Source organism: Convolutriloba macropyga, chromosome 5 (assembly GCF_964194025.1).
Source record: "Convolutriloba macropyga chromosome 5, txConMacr16.3, whole genome shotgun sequence".
In the NCBI taxonomy this organism is placed as follows: domain Eukaryota; kingdom Metazoa; phylum Xenacoelomorpha; order Acoela; family Convolutidae; genus Convolutriloba; species Convolutriloba macropyga.
Window position 1 is genome coordinate 50,045,256 of NC_134472.1, and position 21,138 is coordinate 50,066,393.

General features: G+C 36.8%; 1 protein-coding gene across 2 annotated transcripts in view; it reads right to left on the minus strand.

Annotated features, from left to right (window-relative positions):
- Nucleotides 1-20,316, minus strand: part of LOC142339439 (uncharacterized) — a 79,396-nt gene extending 59,080 nt beyond the window's left edge. The window contains exons 1-3 of one of the 2 annotated variants that reach the window (XM_075389472.1): nt 20,295-20,316; nt 19,749-19,862; nt 18,338-18,898 (exon numbers count right to left, since the gene is read on the minus strand). In XM_075389472.1, the coding sequence (XP_075245587.1) occupies nt 18,338-18,898; nt 19,749-19,761 (574 nt within the window). In that variant the 5' untranslated portion in view covers nt 19,762-19,862; nt 20,295-20,316. Of the gene's footprint in view, nt 1-18,337; nt 18,899-19,748; nt 19,869-20,294 lie in introns of those variants that run through there. The other variant, XM_075389471.1, reaches the window with a different exon arrangement.
- Between the last annotated feature and the right edge of the window lie 822 nt (nt 20,317-21,138).

A 21,138-nucleotide genomic window follows, 5' to 3' on the forward strand; every position in this document is an offset into this window, starting at 1 on the left:
AATGTTATTCGTTCTATACAACGGACCACAATTACGAGTATAACAAAAAATTGGGACAGAAAAACGACTAGAGATCTATTACAAGTCTGTCCAAAACATTTCCATGATTGTCGTTCCTGATTATTATCATCAAAGACAAAATTAACCAAATTTAATCCTTAATCTGTATGCTCAGTCATTTAAACATAATCATTGGGACGATAGAGAAAATGTTTCGACTGAATTGTGATGTAAATAAATAAAAAAATGAGATAAGCTTCTAGACATAAAAAAGAAACAAACAACAGCGACAGCCAAAACACTGTCTCTTCAGAAGAATTAATAACAGAAAGCATAAAAAAAGAGAATAAAATCAAAATTAAGAAAAACGACAGAATTGAAATGAAGAATAACTGTGTGACGCTAGGACAAAATTTGTTCAACTTTCTCATTTTTGAAGCAACTTTTCTATGTTTTGTAAGAGAAAAAAATGATTTTAAAAATTAATTAAAAGACAATAGGATACATTACAATCAAAGTACATAAAAATTTTTACAAATATTAAATTTTGTCAAAAAAATTAAGAACCCAAGTTCCATAAGCATAAGCTTTCTTCTCTGCACAGTGCAATGTTTTTTTGTGTCGGTAGGGGTAGTTACTACATTCCCAGATGGTATCTTCGTTGGAACTCAACTTAGAGGCTTTTGGGCATCCAAAATCGTCCAAACTTTCCACATCCTTACACAAGTAATTGGATAGGATTTTAAATTTTTCCAATCCTTTGGTAAAGTATTCGGTTGTAGGAGAACAATGTTGATGATTTATGGTTGGAAGATCTGAGTAATCAACTTTTCCATTATTCCAGTTTATTCCATGTAAATTCTTTGTGTTCCACTTTGCTTGAAATGTTGGCTTGTAGTCATTCGGTGGGAGGAATGTATATCCTAACACAATTCCGTCCTTGAAAATTCCCAGCTCCTTGACAACTGTTCCCTCCAAGCACTCAATACCAAACACAACGAGAGTCATCCTCTTTTTAGCTGAGATAATTGACATATGATTAACAATCTAGTATTTTAAAAATATGATGATGACAAACTTTGATGTAGAGACAAAAGAATAATCCAGTTATATGACCTAGAAGACAGGAGCTGGGTAATTCGGGCAGCATGTAACAATAACCTGGTCCTTCGTCTGTTGTTGTTTTCACAGCTCCAGCAGAATCATGTAAAATTGCATGTAGACGAAAAATTTTTGATCTAGCTAAGAAAAAGTCCAAAAGAGAGTTTCCATATCCAATTCTTCCTCCGTGACGAAACTTTTGATCAATTTAGTCCAAATCGACATTTCGGTCCCAAATTTTACACGCTGCGAGAAAACAGTTTTTACGTTGTTCGTTCGTAGGGAACATTGAAAGTATGCTTCCGTAACAATTGAAAATGTTTACCAGAGTAACAATATTCATTAACTCTGAGTTGTTTCGTCCAAATTAATGCAAGTCTTTTTGTAATTTTCTATATAGGAAAGAAGTGTTGGTAGATGATCTACTAGATTTTTATACTCCTCTTTTTTCAAATCAATCTTTGTAAGAAAACTCCACTGATATCCGTTCCAGCGGTGTTGAGAAATGGAAGTTTCTTGTTTGTCAGAACGATATGTTAGAGTTGTTCTGCGCAGTCCATTATGAATAACCCACTTGAATTCAGAAAATTGGGACTCTACGTCTAAATTATCCAAATTGGGAAAATTTTGCGCTTCAAGAACTGTATATGAATACCTTTTAAGCTCGTGATGTAACCTGACGTGAAAAACTTTTGATTTGTCTCTGAGACTTAAGAAAATGTTTCTAGAGCATCCAATATCCCAACTCATTCTAAGAAGAAAAAAGTTTCAAATGAAAAAATGTTTACTGAAAGTCAAATACATATAATCACCAAATATTCATCATTCAATATAAAAAAACACATTATAATATTGCGCAGCAGTAGTTATTGAAATGTACATTGTTCAATATTAGAGAAATCTTTAAGATTTTCAATGAGTTCCTTGAATTCTTCCATTTTATAGCTGACGTAAGTCACTTGCTTGAACTCATTGCTCTCTTTGCGACAAAATAGTCGGATCCGGACATAAACTGAAGCTGGATTGTCCTGAACGTAATGTATAAAGGTAACGTAGAGTCTTCGATTTTTTCCAATGCTGATCTCTCTTGCTTTGTGACATTGTTGCAGCACGTCTTCCATTTTTGGGTTCTTGTCAAATTGAGCTGAATTTTCTCGAATTTCCCAGTCTCCAATCAGCAGATCGTTCTTCAGAAGACAAAATTTCTTGAATTCGTAATCTCCAATTCTCAGTTGTTGGTACTTTTTCAAATGTTCCACATTTATCTTTTTTAAAGACTTGAAAAGTTGGTTCCGAGTAATTTTGTCCATTTCTAAATATTTGGGACACAGTAAATCTCCCAAATCTGTTTGGATGAGAGCCAAAGTCAATATAAAATGGGACGGAATCAGTACCCAATTTAGGTTGTGAATCTGTAAACATTGATGGAGCGCTCGAGTAAAAAGGAGATACTTTGGAGAGTGACATTTGAGTAAGCTGCGAGAAGTTGATTAAATGATTTGCTGAAAAAAATTAGGGCCTCTACAACGCAGAATTTCCTTTTATGCTAATGACATCATTGTTTTCGCACAATTTCCTGAAAAAGAAGAGAAAAATGTGTCTATTTAGAATTCTTCCTTAAAAGGATTTCTAATCAGAAACTTTCAATAAAGAAAACTTTTGAATCATTATAGAAAAAGAGTCTTTGTGTTTAGCACGTCTGTGTTGCATAAGAGAGAAATAGTGACGAAAATATTTTGAACAAGTAAAACATCGAAATTTCATAATCCGCTGTTTCTTGATTTGATTCATAGTTCAAATGAGATTTTAAATTGCACATAACAATTTCATTGGTTTCCTTATTTGGAATTTGAATTCCTTTATAATTTATAAGTTGATTTCCTTATTTGGAATTTGGTTTTATTTATAATAAATAAATTAGTTTCCTTATTTGGAATTTAAGTTCTAAAGAAATTGATTTCCTTATTTGAACATACTAAATAATTTTAGAGAATGGCAGCAGTTATGTGTCAGGTTTTACCACACTTTTACAAAAAATTCTGTGAAAAGGCGTTGTTTATATCTGTATCTGTCAAAGATTATAGACCATATATTCTTACAAGTGAATATGTTGTTGCTTCACACAACAGTTTCTGTCCCCTGAAAACCTGTCGATATCACATTGTTCTCATTTCTTTCTCCATCGAAGTCTAGCTTCAAAAACTGGAAGATCTCTCCCATTTATATCAGACAGTTGATTGTTTATATACATTATATAAACATCAATTTTTTGGCAATATTTTGGAAGAATCGGGACTTGTCTTTACTCAGTTAGACAGAGCAGTACAACACAATTATGAGAACAAATATGTTGAGAAGTTACCTAGTGTGTCTAAAAAAAGATTGAGTAGAAAGAAGTTCAAGAGACATCTACTGCGCGCTGAACAAAGAAATATAAGCACACAAACAATGGGATCTTCTTTTCTGGACAGAATTCAATCTCTTAAAAACTCAAAATATGAGGGTGAATTGATAAAAACTGTTGACTATTTGTTAGACGGCCATGGCTTAATTGATAATTCTCTGTTATATCTTGAAATTAGAAAGTAATAAATTTGTAATTGCATGACAATGATTTACATAGGATCAGTTTAATATTTTGGTTTAGAAATAAAAAATTCATTTTCTCATTTTATACAATCTTTTTCTTGAATGTTTAAATTGATACCTCTAATCTGTTAAATGTCGAGTTTTGTAACAAATAGTTCCTTTAAAAGTCGAGTTTCCACACGATAACTTTTGTTGGGTTTTGGAACAATTAATTTTTAATAAAAGTCAATTTTTCTCAACAAAATTTTTATTAAATGTTGAGTTATCATTCAATTTTTTTGTTTAAATATCAAAAAACCGATTCCAATTGGGTACAATAAAGCGCAAATTTTTTCCTGATTTTCACCAGTTTACGGTATAATTTAACGCAAAAAAGGAAGAGATTTTTTAATTTGTAAAATGACAAGTTTTCTTTTTCTATAACAACTTAAAAATCGAGTTTTCATACAGGTTTTTTCTTAGAAATCAAACTTCTGCTCAGTTTTTTTTCTTAAATATCAAATTTTTGATCAAGTACTTTTGTTAAATGTCGAGTTTTGATAATGCTATTTCCGTTTAATATCAAGTTTTTTAACAAAGTTTCAAAATTTTGTTTGATTACATCCTTGTGAACTGGTTTAGAAAAGAAAGCTCACATGAGAAAAATTATATTATAAAGAATGTTTAAATACTCTGGTAAGTTTTGAATCTCATTCCCAAAAGGTCTAGAACGTTCAAATATTACTGGAGGATCAGTTGGTTGAACGCTGATTGAAGTTGTTGAATTTTCATCAGTCAGCAGAATTGGATTGTGCACCGTTCCATCCTCTATGGAAGGTGTTGTCCTTGATGGAGTAGTCGACATATCAGTAGAACCATCGTACTGTGCCGGATCAAAGTTCTGCTGTTCATTTGCTGTCCAAGTGCTAGTATCAACACTTAGCTCGCTCCCATCAAAGCTTGACACAGTTTGAAGAAAATTCCCTGACTCCTCCACTGAACTCAAAACTTGATTTACATCCAGGCTAGAGAACCAAGAGTTGGGAATTTGCCCTTCTTCCCAAGGGAAAGTATATTGAATGTTGCCAGCGACGTAGGTAGTTGGAAATTCTGTCCCAGCAACGTGGGGATAGTGGTGCCCACTAATAACAGCAACTTCGTCTCCCATCGCTTGATTTCCAAGCTGATTCTCCGTAATTGGAACCTGACCCTGATGATAGGTGTCGAACTGTTGTCGCTGGGGTTCAATAATATGCCACATAGTGATGGGTAAAGTGATTACAGACTCATATAATCCGTTTGATAAGAGTTAATACTTATCCGAGCAGTCTCCTCAGTGAAGGAAAATGAGTACAGAAGACTGTTGTTTTGCACAGTAAACTCCATTTTGTTCAGATGAGTTGATAGAAGTGGATTTTTTAGAAACAAAAGCAGTTTGTAAATGAACGTATTGAAAACTGTCAAGTAGAGAGTAAGTTAGAAAACAACAAATTTCACTTTATAGTAGGACAAAAAGAAACATCTAAGTTAGAAACAGATAAACGTTACAACTGAAGTAAGATCTGTAGATAAGAAGAATGTGAATGTAGGAACTCAATTGTATAAAGTTTTGAAGAATAGTTAGCAGGACGATGAGGAACAGAGGTGAAATTAATTTTGAGGAAATGAAAGAGAATGATGATGTCTAACTTTGTCGCTCCTATTTATAGTGTATTCCGTCCAATAAGAACAAAGTAACCAAAGAAGGAAATATTTTGTAGAAAAAGTGACGTTAGTAACCGAAACAGGAAATGGAAATCATTTAATGTATCCAAATATGGAAGAATTTGTTATAAAATGATGCTCGTATACGAAGCAGGAACATCAATGCGTGAATAGAAACCAAATATGGTTTTTGAATAATACATGTATCACATGATATGACTACTTGTTTACTAAATAAGGATAGCTCAGTGGGAACGAAGTGACATAATTTACCAAAAATGTTAAGCTCTGATAAATTTGTTCAACTTCGTTAAATTTTAAATCAATCTCGGAAAGTATTCCATTTTTGGAACAGAACTTTTGTATATATATATATTTGGGAGCCGAATTCCAAATCGAATTTTTAGTCCTTCAGAATTTTAATCTGTATAATAATGAAAAAACAACGCGCTTTGTACAGATGAAGTGATTGCTATGGGGTCAGGAATTGGAATACAGTTCGCTTGTGCTAGATTTCTGTACTGTTCTAAAATTTCGGGAACAGAATTCAAAATAAATAAAATTTCGTACTTGTTAATGTGTAGCTCTGACGATAAATCAAATGATTGTTTCGTTATATAATCATCATTTTTGAATTTTTTAATGGAAAATGTTGCATATTCGAATCCTTTACTAAATCGGATTATTCTGTCATTCTGAACGCAAATGTCCAAAAAATTGTAGAAAAAATAGGAATCAACATCAATCTCGTCAACTTTGTAAGCATCGGCAATTCCTTCTTTCCTCTTATATATTTTTTCCAAGAACTGTAAATGATTTTTAATTAACATTTTTCGCAAATGAGCAAAATTTCACGCAATACTCTGTTTATGTAAAAGAAAATTAAAATTAAGAAACAATTACCCAAAATAAAATCATTAATCTTCAGAAAAATTTCTTTAACACGGGATTTTGATTGGTTGAGAGGTTCCAAGACAATAACGTTAAGTTGTAAAGTAAATATTTGTTCGTGAAGTATGGATGAATATTTGTTTTCGACATCTTTAACATTGTTGTAAAAGCACATTCATGTGCTAATTTCAATTTTCAATAGGACTAGATTTGTTTGCAAGCACCGAATTCTGTCAATTGCGGATGGGCACAAATTTGAATCACAGAGTTTGTAAAGATTGGAACAATTTGTTTGAATTTGGTGTGAGTCTGTTTTTGGATTATGGCTGGATGAAATATGAAAACTTATATAAAATGTAAAAGAAATGATTAAGAAGATATATAAGAATGATTTGCTATTTTTGAGTTTACGCCAAGGAATGAATTCACACATTTAAAAAGAATGTTCTTAAATATTAAAGGTATTTTTAAATGGAAGAATCTGATTGGTTTATTCATTATGTTCTAGAATGTTCGGTTATGACAACAAGCTTCTTAAAATGGAAATGATAAATTTCCATATATGGAGTGATGCGTCATAGCTGCGTTCCCTAAATGTACAAAAATAATTTCTTTCATTCTCACTTTGTTATTGTCACAAAACAATGCCTTCTCTCGATAGAAATCTCCCAGTGAAATGCACAAAGTGCAACAAAATGGTGGTGAAGAAGAATATGGCAAGACACAAGCAGTCTTGTGATAGTGGGACTCTATTTTGTCCCAAATGTCCACATTTCAGTAAAGAAGAAAGAAGACATGAATTACCACATTGCTAAGCATCACGCTCCTAAGGATACAAAGCTAAGTACTATGTGTACTGTATGCTTGGAGGAGTTTCTGAGTTTCTATTCTCTTCAACAACACAAGAGGAGAAAGCATGGAACTTCAACAAAAGTTGGAACAAAATCGAGTTAAAAGCTTAAAGAAGTTCTAGAATCAGAGGAGCTGGAAAAGGACAACGAGCAGCTACAACAAGAACTTAGTGCTTGCCAGCACTTTATTGACAATACTGAGATGGAAAATGGAAGACATCAAGTGTTCAACTTCAAGCTGTCCAAGCTCGATCCTCATGAAATTAATAAAAAGTTGAAAGAAGTTTTCGAAAAACTCAACTGTGCAGCCAAAGTCAACTTAGCTCTAGGATTTATATTAAGAAATGTGGATACGGACGAGTATCGATACTTCTACGCTCACGAGAACAACACTTTCTTCGAGAAATCTCATCTACTCTGTTCCAAAGGAGACTTAGTCTCTCTTCAGGACAGGATTGGAAAGATGGATTTAGTGGAGACGTGTGCTCAGGAGCGGGAGAATACAAAATGGCGATTTGCTCTGACTACAAATTTTGCGCTCTCCTAAAATCCATTCCAATGGGATGTATCGATGCTGTTCTTCCTGAACAGTTACTCAGACGACCAGATGTGAATTGTCTCGTATCGAATGGCTATGGTGAGACTTACAAAGATTATCTTTGCTTATTCCGAGCTATAGCTGTTCACTTATATGGATCATCGGAGCTTGAGATCAATGCAAAAAATTTGTTTAGTGCATTCTTCCACGAATCTGGACAAGACGCAATCAATTTCAGAGGGGTATCGATCGATCATCTTGTATTTGTTGAAAATGCGATAAAGCACAACATATTTATTTATGATATTGACCTTGTAGGTGGAGATTTTGTTGGTGAACTTGCAAGGAGAAGTATTGAAATGTATGAGAAAAATATTAATTTATTACGTTACAACAACCACATATGCTATGTGGATGATATTAACACATTCTTTCAACGATTCCGTTGTCCCAGTTGCGATACGTTCATTCAGAAAGCGGGAAATTTCAACCGCCATGTTAAAACGTGTAAAGATAGAGTACAGCATATTTACCCAAAGAGTGTGTATACATTGCGCGAGACCTTATTTGATAAGCTTGACGGATTTGGAATTTCCTACAACGATGATCAAAAATTATTCAAGAACTTGGCTATTTTTGACTTTGAATCGATATGTGTACCCTCCGACCAATTAAAAGATACAAACACAACTACTTGGATTGGAAAGCATGAACCAATTTCTGTCTCTATTTCCTCCAATTTAATTGATGAACCTGTCTTCCTATGCGATAAAGATCCGAAAGCTCTCATTATATCTTTTCTTGAAGCTATTGAAAACTTAGCAAACAAAAGTAAAACTGAAATGTGGACAAAGTTGAAGCAGTAATCAGAGCAAGAGTTAACGCAATTGGCGAAAAATTAATTAAAAGAAAGGATCAAAACGCTTCAACGCTTGAGTGTGAAGATGAACGTACCGAAGAAGATGATGAAGCTGATATGTCTACGCAATTTCTCCAAATGCAGAAAAACCAGCTTTTGGACTTACAGCTGCACTTTGAGCGTTATGTGAACACTTTACCTGTGTTCGGATTCAATAGTGGAAAATATGATTTAAATCTCATTAAGTCCTATCTCCTACCCTATCTTATTCATGAGCGCGACATTCAACCTACTGTTATTAAAAAAGCAAACCACTTTGTTTCTCTTAAGTTTGGTGATGTACAATTTCTCGATATCCTCAACTTTCTCGGTGGAACTACATCACTTGATTCTTTCCTTAAAGCATACAAGACAAATGAGACCAAAGGATTCTTCCCCTAATGAGTGGTTTGACTCTCCCGAAAAGCTCGATGCAACTTTTCTCCCTCATTACGACTGTTTCTTTAGCAAACTGAGAAACTATAAGCCACTGGAGAAGGAATTTACTGATTTCACTAAATTGCTTAACAGTGGATTTTCTCAACAAGAGTCATCTAAAAAGTTGAGTTTGAAAAATGTTCCTCCATCTGGAATTGACAATTACAATTACCTGAAAGTGGTCTGGGAGCAAAAAAAAATGGCTACATTCAGAGATTTTGTCAAGTGGTACAACAACAAGGATGTTGTTCCAACACTGGAGGCAATACAAAAAATGATGGAGTTTTATCACAACAAGGGTATCGATATGCTAAAACTCGGATGTACACTTCCGAACTTGGCTAATATCTGTCTTCACAAGTCAACAAACCACAAGTTTTTTCCATTTTTTGAAGCTGACAAAGATTTACATGACAAAATACGTGAGGATATGACTGGTGGTCCATCTATTGTTTTTACTAGAAAAGCAGTAGTTGATCGGACCTTCATACGAAACTCTGAAAACCTTTGCAAGTCTATCGTAGGTATTGACGCTAGCCAACTCAATGTTTTCAATGTGTCAAGAAATGCCCACTGGACTTTACACTCGATGGGAATTTGATACAGATTCTCAAAAATTCAGGGCGCGAACAAACACATCTCGAACATTTGAGAACATGGTTATGTCATATCTTCAATCACAACGTTCCGAATGTAAAATTGAGAGCTACTACACAACCGGAAAACAGAAGAAGATTGATAGTTTTAGCGTAGACGGATTTTGCACACATTGTAATACGGTGTTTGAAGCCGTGGGTTGTTACTTTCATTTCTGTCCTTGTCAGGAAGCTAAAGCAAGTCTCTCGAAAGAGGAAACACAGAGAGGGATTAGAAAAAGAGAACATGATGAATTGAGAAGAGATTACTTAAAAAGTAAAGGATATAAGATTGTTGAAATCTGGGAGTTGAATGGTGGGAAAGTGTTAAAGAAGAAGAAAATGTCAGAAATCACGAGAGAAAGAACTTTTCTTTCAAATTACCTTTGAAGCAAGAGTCTTTACTATCTAAAATAAGAGATGGGGAGATGTTCGGATACGTACAATGTGATTTGGAAGTTCCCACGGGTTTGAAGTACAAGTTTTCGAATTTCCCGCCTATTTTTAAAAATTTCAACGTTAGTCAGGCTGATATAGGGGATTATATGAGAGATTACGCTGTCGAAAACAACTTACTGAAGCAACCTCAGCGAATGCTAATTTCAAGTTTCAATCTGGAAAATGGAACAATTATTACTCCCCTACTAATTTTCTTCATCAGCCTCGGTCTGAAATGTACAAGAATTTATAGATTTGTACAGTACACGCCGCGCAAATGTTTCAACACCTTTGTACAGTCAGTGGTAGACGCTAGAAGAGGTGGAGATGAAAATTCTGATTCCAGCGTTGTTGCTGAGACTATGAAATTATTGGGTAATAGCTCTTACGGTTATCAGATTATTGACAGAAGCAAACATACAGAAACCAATTTTTTGAACGATGAGAAGACGCACAAAGCAATCAATGGGAAAATGTTTAAGCGGTTGAACAATGTCTCAAACGAGCTTTACGAAGTTGAGCTAGCAAAATCAAAAATTGAACACCGCGAACCTATAATAGTTGGATTCTTCATACTTCAGTACGCTAAATTACGTATGTTGGAGCTCTACTATAACTTCTTTGACAGATTTTGCGACGTGGATAAATTCGAGGAGTTAGAGATGGATACAGATTCCCTCTATTTAGCCTTAGCTCATGAGAATTTGTATGATTGTATTCGACCTGCTAAAAAACAAGAATGGGAAGCATTGAGAAAGCAGGACTGTAACGACTCTTTCCAAGCAGATGCTATTCAAAATTTCTTCCCTAGAACATGTTGTTCTAAGCATAAGAAGCATGATAAACGGGAACCAGGACTTTTCAAGGAAGATTTTAGATGTACGGAAATGATTTGTCTTTGTAGCAAAACTTATTGTTGCTACGATGCACAGTCTGACAAATACAAGTTCAGCAGTAAAGGTTTCAATAAAAGAACACTAGAAGAGAACGGAGATGGACCGATGGAGAAATATCAACGTGTGATGGATGAAATTATCAATCTTACTTCAACAAATAGAGGGTTCAGAACAATAAATCATTGTGTTGCTACGTATGAGCAGACAAAGAAGGGACTGTCCTATTTCTACCCTAAGCGCATTGTTCAGTCTGACGGTATTCATACAGCACCACTCAACATATAACTTAAATCCTTTTAATATAGCACAATTCTTTAGTATTCTCTATTACATTTATACTGTGTCTGTAATTTTATACAATTTTAATTCATTTTTTTTCTATCATTGAATTTTTTCCAATTAATGAGCGCGCAAAAGACATTTGTTACACAATTGATTCAAACAATTAGGGGAACAATCCTTGCAATTGACCTAAAATTTGTAAACAAAATTCAACATGTCACATAATTACCCCTCAGATAACTAGGGTAATTGAAAACCCCCACCAATTAATTTCACAATTTAATAACATAAAATTTGTAAACAAAATTCAACCTGTCACATAATTACCCCTCGCATAATTACAGCAATTAATTACCCACGCCAATTCTATTGTTCTCAAGCAAACACTTAATAACTACACAAACATTGATATTTTCCCCTCAAAATTTCAGCCTATCAGGAGCGTCTCCGAACCTGATTGGCTGAATTTCAGCCAATCAGGAGCGTCTCCGAACCTACCCCCCACATTTGCACCGACTATACTACTAAAAATTGTACATGCACAAATACATACACAACACCTACACACTATCTTATTACATGGCGGCACCTAATCAATACATGTCCGCGGCTATAACTAATCTCAATACATGTCGGCGGCTATTACTTATCTTAATACATGTCGGCGTATATAACTAATCTTAATACATGTCGCCGGCTATAACTAATCTTAATACATGGCGGCGGCTATAACTAATCTTAATACATGTCGGCCGCTATAACTAATCTTAATACATGTCGGCGGCTATAACTAATCTTAATACATGGCGGCTATACCCAATCTTAATACATGGAGCCTAATCTTAATACATGCAACCCATACCTTATCTTAATACATTAAGACCGCTATACCTAATCTTAATACATGCAAATTCATTCCCTATCTTAATACGTTAGGGAGGACCCAAATCCCGAAAAATACTCTATACCCTATCTTAATACATGGAGGACCTCACCCCCCCCCCGGGGAGTGTAGCTCACTATATTACTACTGGTATGGCTTCCATGCGATGAAATTTCAACAAAAATAAGGGAACGAGAGGGCGAAGGAAGACATTGAGCTCGATGCATTTCATAAAAAGGGATAATATACTGCTCATAACTGTACAATCAGGAAGGACGTTTTCTGCAATTATTTTGCGAAAAAGGAACATGCGGCACCCAAAACAGTTCTGGTTATTAATTTGTTAATCGATTTTCTCCCGAAATGGACTAGATCTTTGAAATAGTAATCGGTGGGAGAAATTAGCGATCCATCGATACTTATTAAAGCAAATATTTATGGAGCTGGATGATGAATACTTTTGGATACTGCAGTGGTCTGCAACTCATGTCAAAGTAGATAGCTTAACAGTACCTGGTGCTGCTGTAAAAATATGAATTAACCTTGATTCATACGGAAGGCTCATCAGACTCCTGAGTAAAATGAACCAGTTTTCATTGAACTTAATAATGTTTCCTACTCAGATTTTCTTGCAGCTCCAATTCTGCCAGTTGATATCTATGAAACTGCCATGGGTCAAGTGAGTGTTTGATTGACTTCAACACGAGTCGGGACAACTCACTGGACTGCAGTGGAAATTGTTTGCGTTTCCAAGACCTAGGTGACTGCCAAGACAATTGACTACTGGCCGAAGGGGTTCACGAGTATCAAGGAACGGTTTTTGGGAGCTCGATGTCTAAAAGTGTTCAAAAAAACACCATGCGAGCAACTATCAGTAGAAATTGAAGTCTCTCAGAACGATGTAAATTTGTCCGGATTTTTGCTTCACAGATATAAATTTATTCCAAAAAAAAATTTGTAAAATTGTCATTGAAAATTTGGTAAAGCCATGGTGAAGCTTGGCCATAATTCTCACCAAAATCATCAGGATTTGAAGTGACAACGATATCATCGTTGATCTTTTTGTTGTCTCCTTAAGCCCGCAACCAAAGCTGAACTGCAACACAAGATTAAAGTGACTTGACGAGAATTGGATTTAAATATAAAATAGATAAAGACTTAAACAAGCGTCTTGTTAGCCTAAGCGCAATTGAACTGAGAAAAGCAAAGTGGGTGAGGGATATTTGGCTTTGTAATAACTGTGCACTGGTTTAATTTTAATGTGTAGGAAAAAGTTGATGAAAGGTTCACCAAAGCGGGAGAATCAAGTTGGAGATGAAATTTTTCACAACTTAGTGCAAATTCTGCCAACTCGGAAATTGAACTGGATCGCAACCTGAATGAGCACAACATCTATATCGTCCACAATTCATTCATCAAGCTACCGGACTACACAATATCCAGCGAGTGAATTGCTCCATACAAAACATAACTGGAGGGGTTCAATTTTAATTCTACTTTTCCTGAAGGGCATGCTTCCGGCCAAATCTTACTTTCTAAAGCTATAAGACCGAAAATCACCATTCAAAAGTCATTATGAGCCTAATTGGCTAACACTTTACCTTACGGAATGCACCAGCAGCTTTCCAACGCCTGATAAAGCAGTTGATAGATAAGCTCAAAAAATTTTTTACCATAGTTCCACATTTTCTCCTCCTCTACTGTCAGAGCTTTGAAGGCTTTTTCAACATCTCCATTACATTGCCATGGTCTGACTCGAATCAGCGAGATTGGAACTGAAGCAATCGAAATGCAAACCGTTTCAGGGATTTGTAACCCATCTTCGGGTCCCATCGGATCAAACGCAATATGGCCAGAAAAAGAAAAACTGCAAGCAGGGGCCTAATAAGTCAAACCCCCCTCACAACGGATATAAGATCTGTTGTTTATTTCTGTACCTAACACAAGATATTCGTGAAAGACTTCTTTCGCAAAGTGACACCTCTTCAGAAGATTACTCAGAAAAATCAGCGATTCCTTTAGAAGAATTATCAGCGTTTACATGATAACCGTACACAAGTCCTTTAAGCATCGATTTTTGGTTAGTTGAAATACAATTACTCTTTTGCACAAGATACCGAGCTTAGTGAAACCATGATGGAAACACTGAATGTAGTCCAAGCAATTGATTGGGGATCTAATTCAAACACTGCACTGCTTGTGCAAGCTTGACGTAGTTTTTGCTCAAAAAGGATGTCAGTAAAAGATCGAACTGTTGCAAGAGGCTGATTTTCAAGTGTTCATTAGTTTGGTGAGAAACGTGACAACGCCGAAGCCGTTTGCCAGAAATTGAATGCCTTGTGGTCGAAGAAGAATTGGAATCAGGATTCAGTTCTCAAGCAAACAAAATGAACAACGCAAAATCCAATCTGAGAAAACTTGATGTCATTCTGTTAACCATATCGAATATTCTCGAAGAGAAGAAAGTTTGTCCTCAGTGGACCTCACTTTCAGTAGCGACGATTTAGGGACTGAACATAGCTTTTTTAAAATAATTTCTCAAAAAACTGAGGTAAAACTGCAGTTATTCTGGCATAAACGCAAAAGACCCAAGTCTTCGCATGATAAAATTGGGCCAACTGCTGATGAAAGAGGTTTTACTCACTCGAAAATTGTGTAATGGGGAAAAACGGCTACCTATAACTCATCGTTGCATCAAAATTTGCAATGCGTTGACTCACGGAAGTCACAAGAAAACATTTTAAAAAACAACTCCACAGACGCTTCCGCATTAAGATTTGCAAAACTTGAGGTCTAATAAAAAACACCAATGAGAGCACGATTTGCCAAAGTGGCTACCGAAGTCTTGGGACAAGTAATTGAAACATATGAAGCAAGAAAGCTGATGATAACTGATTACTTAACAAAGTAAGTTGTCATACTTTTCGTAAAATAACAAAATCAAATATCACAAAGGCATTGACTGGAAAGCGCATTTTGCGGTTCGCAGCCACCGATATAGTGCATATGGACCTATGAAGCAAGTTCTGTAGCAAATTAAAATCTAAATTTTGCAACCTACTTTAAATAGAGAAAACCCGGATATTTTCCTAAGAGGCGAATAGACTAGTGGAACGCCAAAACTCTGATCTGATAGACTTAATAAGCAAATCCTGCTCGTACAAAAAAGTCAGTTCTCACATATGTAATGTGTTTCACAGAACAGTCCACCAAGTGAAGTTCCTTTAACTCTATTGTTTAGAGACGAGTCAATCTGCCCGATGGATTCACTGTTCTGAAGAGCATCAGATCCAGAGCTAACTCTGCTTGAGTAAACTCAATTATTGGTTGAGACTGAACCATATATGGGTAATGGAAGAACAAAAGAAGTCAATTACAAGAATAGCACAGAGGCACAGAAACAAATATAACAATGTGTGCTAAAAACTGCAAAAGTCCTTCAAAACACAATCAGAAAATGATCACAAGCCTATGCTTAGATCGGCATAAGTTCAAGAGAAACCGATCTCCTATTGTTACTATGAGGACTATATGCAAGAGCGAGGCCGACGCCTGGCTGTTTCCTTATTGCAGTGCGTGAAGTCTGATCAAACATCCATTCCATTATACGGCATATGGGATAGTGATCAAATAGATGAGGACATGCGAGATACAATTGAGCAGATCTTTTTTCCACTAATGCCAGAATTGAACATCGAAACTGAACAAACCTAACAAGAAAAGGCACCTAAACAAAAAATTTGTCAAAGAACCCACTATCAACTTTTTCAGACGATCCAAAGTCTTTTGACGAACAGCGGTGCTATTTTTGAATAAAGCAAAGAGCAATCGATAGAACAATGCACTTACAAACAACACATAGAACAACAGGGATTTAATATTTTGCATGATAAAATTTTAATCAGTGCACCTACAAAAATCTATTGTTTTTAATTTTAGATACCAACCTTAGTAAAATCACGACGGAAACACTGACTGTAGTCCAGGCAGTGATTTTGTTTCGTTTCTTTTGTTGGGGACCTTTTGCAAAATTGACGTAGTTCTTTCGCCAAAAAGACGTCAAAATGATCGAACTGTTACAAGAGATTGAATCTCAAGTGGTTCGTTGGTCTGGTGAGAAACATGACAACGCCGACGTCCTTTGCCCTCAAATAAAAAAAATCGATTGCCTGCCTGCTGGTCGACGAGTTAGTGGCAACGAATACAATTCTCAGGCAAACAATATGAAAACTGCAAAAACCAAATTGAGAGAATTTGATGTCTTTCTGTTGACCATATCGGAACCTCCCGGAGAAAGTGTAGCCTCAGTGGGCCTCAACTTCAGTTGCGACGAATTAGAGACTTAACACAGCTGTTTTGGAACAAAAGCTCAAGAAGCTGTCGTACAACAGCAGTTATTCTGGCAAAAAAAAAGCAAAGGTCCAAAGTCTTTGCATTATGAAGAAAATTGCGGCCAACTGTCGATGAAAGGGTTTACTCATTCGTAAATGGTGTTCTCGGGAAAAGAGGGTTACTTGGAACTCATCGTTGCATCAAATTTTGCAAAGCGTTGCCTCTCGAAAGTCACAAGAAGGCACTTTAAAAAACCACTCGATAGACGCTTCCGCATTAAAATTTCCAAAATTTGAGGTCTGATAAAAAACAGTCAGAGCACGAATTGCTAAAGTGGTTACCGAAGTCTTGGGACAAGTAATTGAAGTATATGAAGCAAGAATGCTGATGATAACTGATTACTTTACAAAGTAAATTGTCACGATTTTCGTTGAAACAATAACAGAATCAGATATTACAAATGCAATGGTTGAAAAGTGGATTTTAGGGATTGCAGTCTCCAATATATTGCACAAGGACTTATGATGTAAGTTCTGTAGCAAACTTAATTCTAAAAAATATTGCAACCTATTTAAAAATAGAGGGAACACTGATATAACGCAAAAAGGGGTTCAGTTCCCCCCAGTTTCACACAGTGTTCTACAGGGTGAAGTTCTTTTTCTATTGTTCAGAGAAGAGGCAGTCTACCCGCCGGATTCACTGTTCTGTAGAGCGCCAGATGAGGAGCCAGCTGTACTTGAGTACTCTCAACTAATTGTTGAGATGTTTCAATTAAGCCAATCTAATCTGAGTGCTTGTGAGGCTCTAAGTGGCTGAAAACGAAAAAAGACAAGTTGTTCAAGCTAATTTTTTTAAAAAAAGACCAGAAAAAGGACGAAGTCTGGCTCTTCGCACTACAAATGGTAATGTCCAAAAAAACTCAATCTCTCTTAGACTGGCCCATATATAGACGAAACAAGGATCAATGAAGTGAATTACTAGATTAGTTCATTAGTTCAAAGAGGCACAGAAGAAATATAGCACTGTACTATATAATGCAAAAGCCCTTCAAAACACAATCAGAGAAGGATCTTAAACGTCTGTTTAGATCGGCATGAACTGAAGAGAAGCCGCGTTTTCATTGTTACTATCCCTGCTATTTGCCGATGCCTTGCTGCTTCTTAATTCCACGGTTCAAAGGCTGATCAGACATCCAATATGCGGAATTAGGGATAGTGATCACATAGATGAGAACATGCGAGATACTATTGAGCAGATCTTATTTTTGCACTAAGGTCAAAAATGAACAACGAAAGCAAATAAGCCTAACAAGAAATGTCACCTAAACAAAAAGAATCGGCCCTCGCAAAATTTGAGCAATTCTGCTTTGTTACTCATATGAATTCCATCCAGAATAGGTCAAACATTGCCAGGAAATGGAATTGCCAGGAAATGGACAGAAATTGGCAGGAAAAACGTCAAAACATTAACGGGATTTCAAAAACATGCTACAATCAAAGCCGTTAGCTTTGTTTATGCTTTTCCCCTAAATTCGGGATGAAAACGCTCTTATGAAAATTAATTGGCAAGTCATTTGATTTAGTTTATTGGATCTTTTGTGAACCCACCCCCCCCCCCCCCCCGCGCAGCTTATTGCGCGCTCCCCCAGACGCACGTGGAATATTTTTACATAATGATTTACTATGTAATGGCGCGTGCTCTATAACCGGGAGATGCATACTGGGGGGGGGGGGCACAAAAAGTAAAGATCCATATTTCGAACGATGTTTGAACGAGTTACTTTTGAACATTTCAAAATTTCCCATTAAAGCCCACACAAATTTCTCGTGGGAAATAAACTTTTATTTAGTTTGAAATATTTTAAAATTTGAAGGAAAAGAACCGGAATGAGTGAACATTTCAGCTTGAATCCTTTTAATATCACCGGCCAACTCTTCCTCTGTTTGATGTCTAATTCCTGTCATCATGCCCGTTTGAGTCATGCCTTTACCCAATCTTCCATACATACCATCATCTCTTTGTCCTTCGAGCAAAAATTGACTGCTCTGTTGGTTAAAAGTTGTCATGGCTTTATCCATTTGTAACTCAGAGTGACCTGTCACATTTTTCTGACCAACATCAACGACTGGAATTTCAAACTCTTCGGTTGTGGTTCCAGTTTGCTCCTCTTCTGAATGCTCCAGATCAGAATCAAAGTCTTGTCCTCCCGTTTCTGGATTCACCTGGATCTCAACCTCTTCACTATCGCCAGTGTCCTCTTCACTATGCTCATGTTGGTCTCCTTGCTGGTCCAGAATGGGCTGTGTCATTGTTTGGTTTTTAAGTGCCTGGTTATTAGCCATGACACCCATCATCGCGGGGTTGTTGGTTCGAGGCTGCATCTGCTGTTTGAGAGGACTGGGTGGTGCTCCGTACCCATAGGAATTCTGAACTTGCTCAAATTCTGTAGAAAAAAGGTTTAAGTTTATTAGTTTCGACTTAATTGGCTACTACCTGATTTTTCAGCATTTCAAGCATTGAAAATCTTTATTTTTGATCTATTCTGGGCGTGTGTCTGTCTGCGTGTGCCTGTATGAGGGTGTGTGTATGTGTGTGTGTGTGTGCCTGTGTGTTTGTGTGTGTATGTTTGTGTATGCTTGTTAATGTGTGTATGTGTGTGTATGTTTGTGCATGTGTGTATGTGTGTGCGTGTGTTTTTGTCTGTGTGTGTGGCTGTGTGCGTGCGTGTGTGTTTGGGGTGTACAAGTTTTTTAATGGGGACTCTTTGGGTCTTTTTCTGTTGCGGCACCCAGCTTAATGGGTGCGTGTTAATTAATCACTTCCCTAACGCGCGGGTACTATATAAACTCATCGAAGATTTGTTATATGATGGTGCTGTGCTCATTCTAAAAAATGCTACTGATTATTCCAAAATGCAAATATCGCTGTGGGGGAGTTGGGAGGGGAGTTTGCTACCTGGGTCAAGGTTTTTGGGTAAAGTTTTGACAGAAACGCGGTGATTGCAGTGAAGGCGGTGAAAAAAAAACATTTCATCGCATTTCACCGCATTTCTTACAAAATTCTTACAAAATTCACAGGGAGATTCACCGCATTTCTTACAAAAATTCACCGCATCGGCTTTTGTGGCAAATTAATGTAAGAAGTGCGGTGAATGCGATGAATGCGGTGAAGAAAAATAATTCACCGCATTTCACCCCATTTCTTACAAAAATTCATCACCATACCTTGACCCGGGTATGTTGCAACAATGGAAAATGATTCTCTACGCAATGTAATACATGTCATAGTCATACCTGTGTGCTCCATGATTGATGATGTTTGGAGGACTTAATCAAGTTCTTGGTCGCCTTTGTCAGCCGAACTAAACAATTGTCTAAGCTAGATATGACTAATTCTCAAAGTACCTACTAAGAATCTCCAGCAAATAGGAAACATAGTTCGTCACACATTGTCAGAAAGCTTTTGGCCATGAATTGGTCTAATTCAAAAGAAAATACAAGATCAGATCAACAAAAACGGATATTTGTATTAAATATTGGGGTCTTTCCCATTATAGCCCCCTCATGAAATTATAGCCCTCCCCCATAATGGTTACCATGATGGGGGGGGGGGGGGCTATAGGTTGTCTGACCACTAAGCTGGGGGGGGGGGGCTATAGGTTGTCTGACCACTAAGCTGGGGGGGGGGGGGGGCGCTATAATAGCAAAAACCCAAATATTGTTTATTCCTTTCTACCCATTGCCGGAAAACTGATTCACTATAAGTTCAAGATAAATGAGGGAGGACTATCAGAATATTTTCAATATTTCACTTTGTTGAGGTTGTTTCCTATTTGCTACCAGGATAATCGGATGAATGATGGCGCAAATTTGATTCATGAGAAATCACTCTTTCACCGCCATTTTCACCGTCGATTTGATGACTTTTGACTCTCCCATTTTTCGTATTTGGCAGAGATTTCGGATCTTTTCCGTTTGTGCCCCCCCCCCCAAGCTTAGTGGGTGCATATTAATTGCAACCCCCAGACGCACGTGCAATATTTTTATATAAAGATTTACTATGTAATGACACGTGCTCTGTTACTGGGGGGAGCATAACGTACTGGGGGGGGGGGGGGCACAAACGGAAAAGATCCGAGATTTCTTAGTCTACACCTAAAAGTTCCACGATACCCCCCTCCCCCCCCCCCCCCGACAAATACCATATGGGAAGTATTGTTGACGACGCTTCCAAATTTTAGCTTATATCTGGAACAGTGAGGTTGCTCAAGATTCTGAAATTACCAAAGATTTCAGCAGAGTCACGTCACCATTACTTTCTTTGGATCTTTCCCATTATAGTCCCTCCCCCCCCCCCCCCCGCTTAGTGGTCAGATAAACTATAGCCCCCATCGTGGTAATTATACCATCATGAGAGGCTATAATTTCAGGCGGGTTACTATGGGAAAAAAACCCTCTCCTTTTGTCCCCCAGCTTAGCCACAGCATAGCCCCAGCTTAGGATTTTGCACCACCACCCCACGCACATCCCAAGTATTGACATAACCATTTAATAAGTAACGTACATATGGGGGCACAAACGGAAAAATCATCTTATGCAATGAACCATTACCTTTTTTTGGGACATTTTCTGTTTTCCCCACACCCTTATTGCGGCATATTATTTGCACTCAAAGCGCATCTGT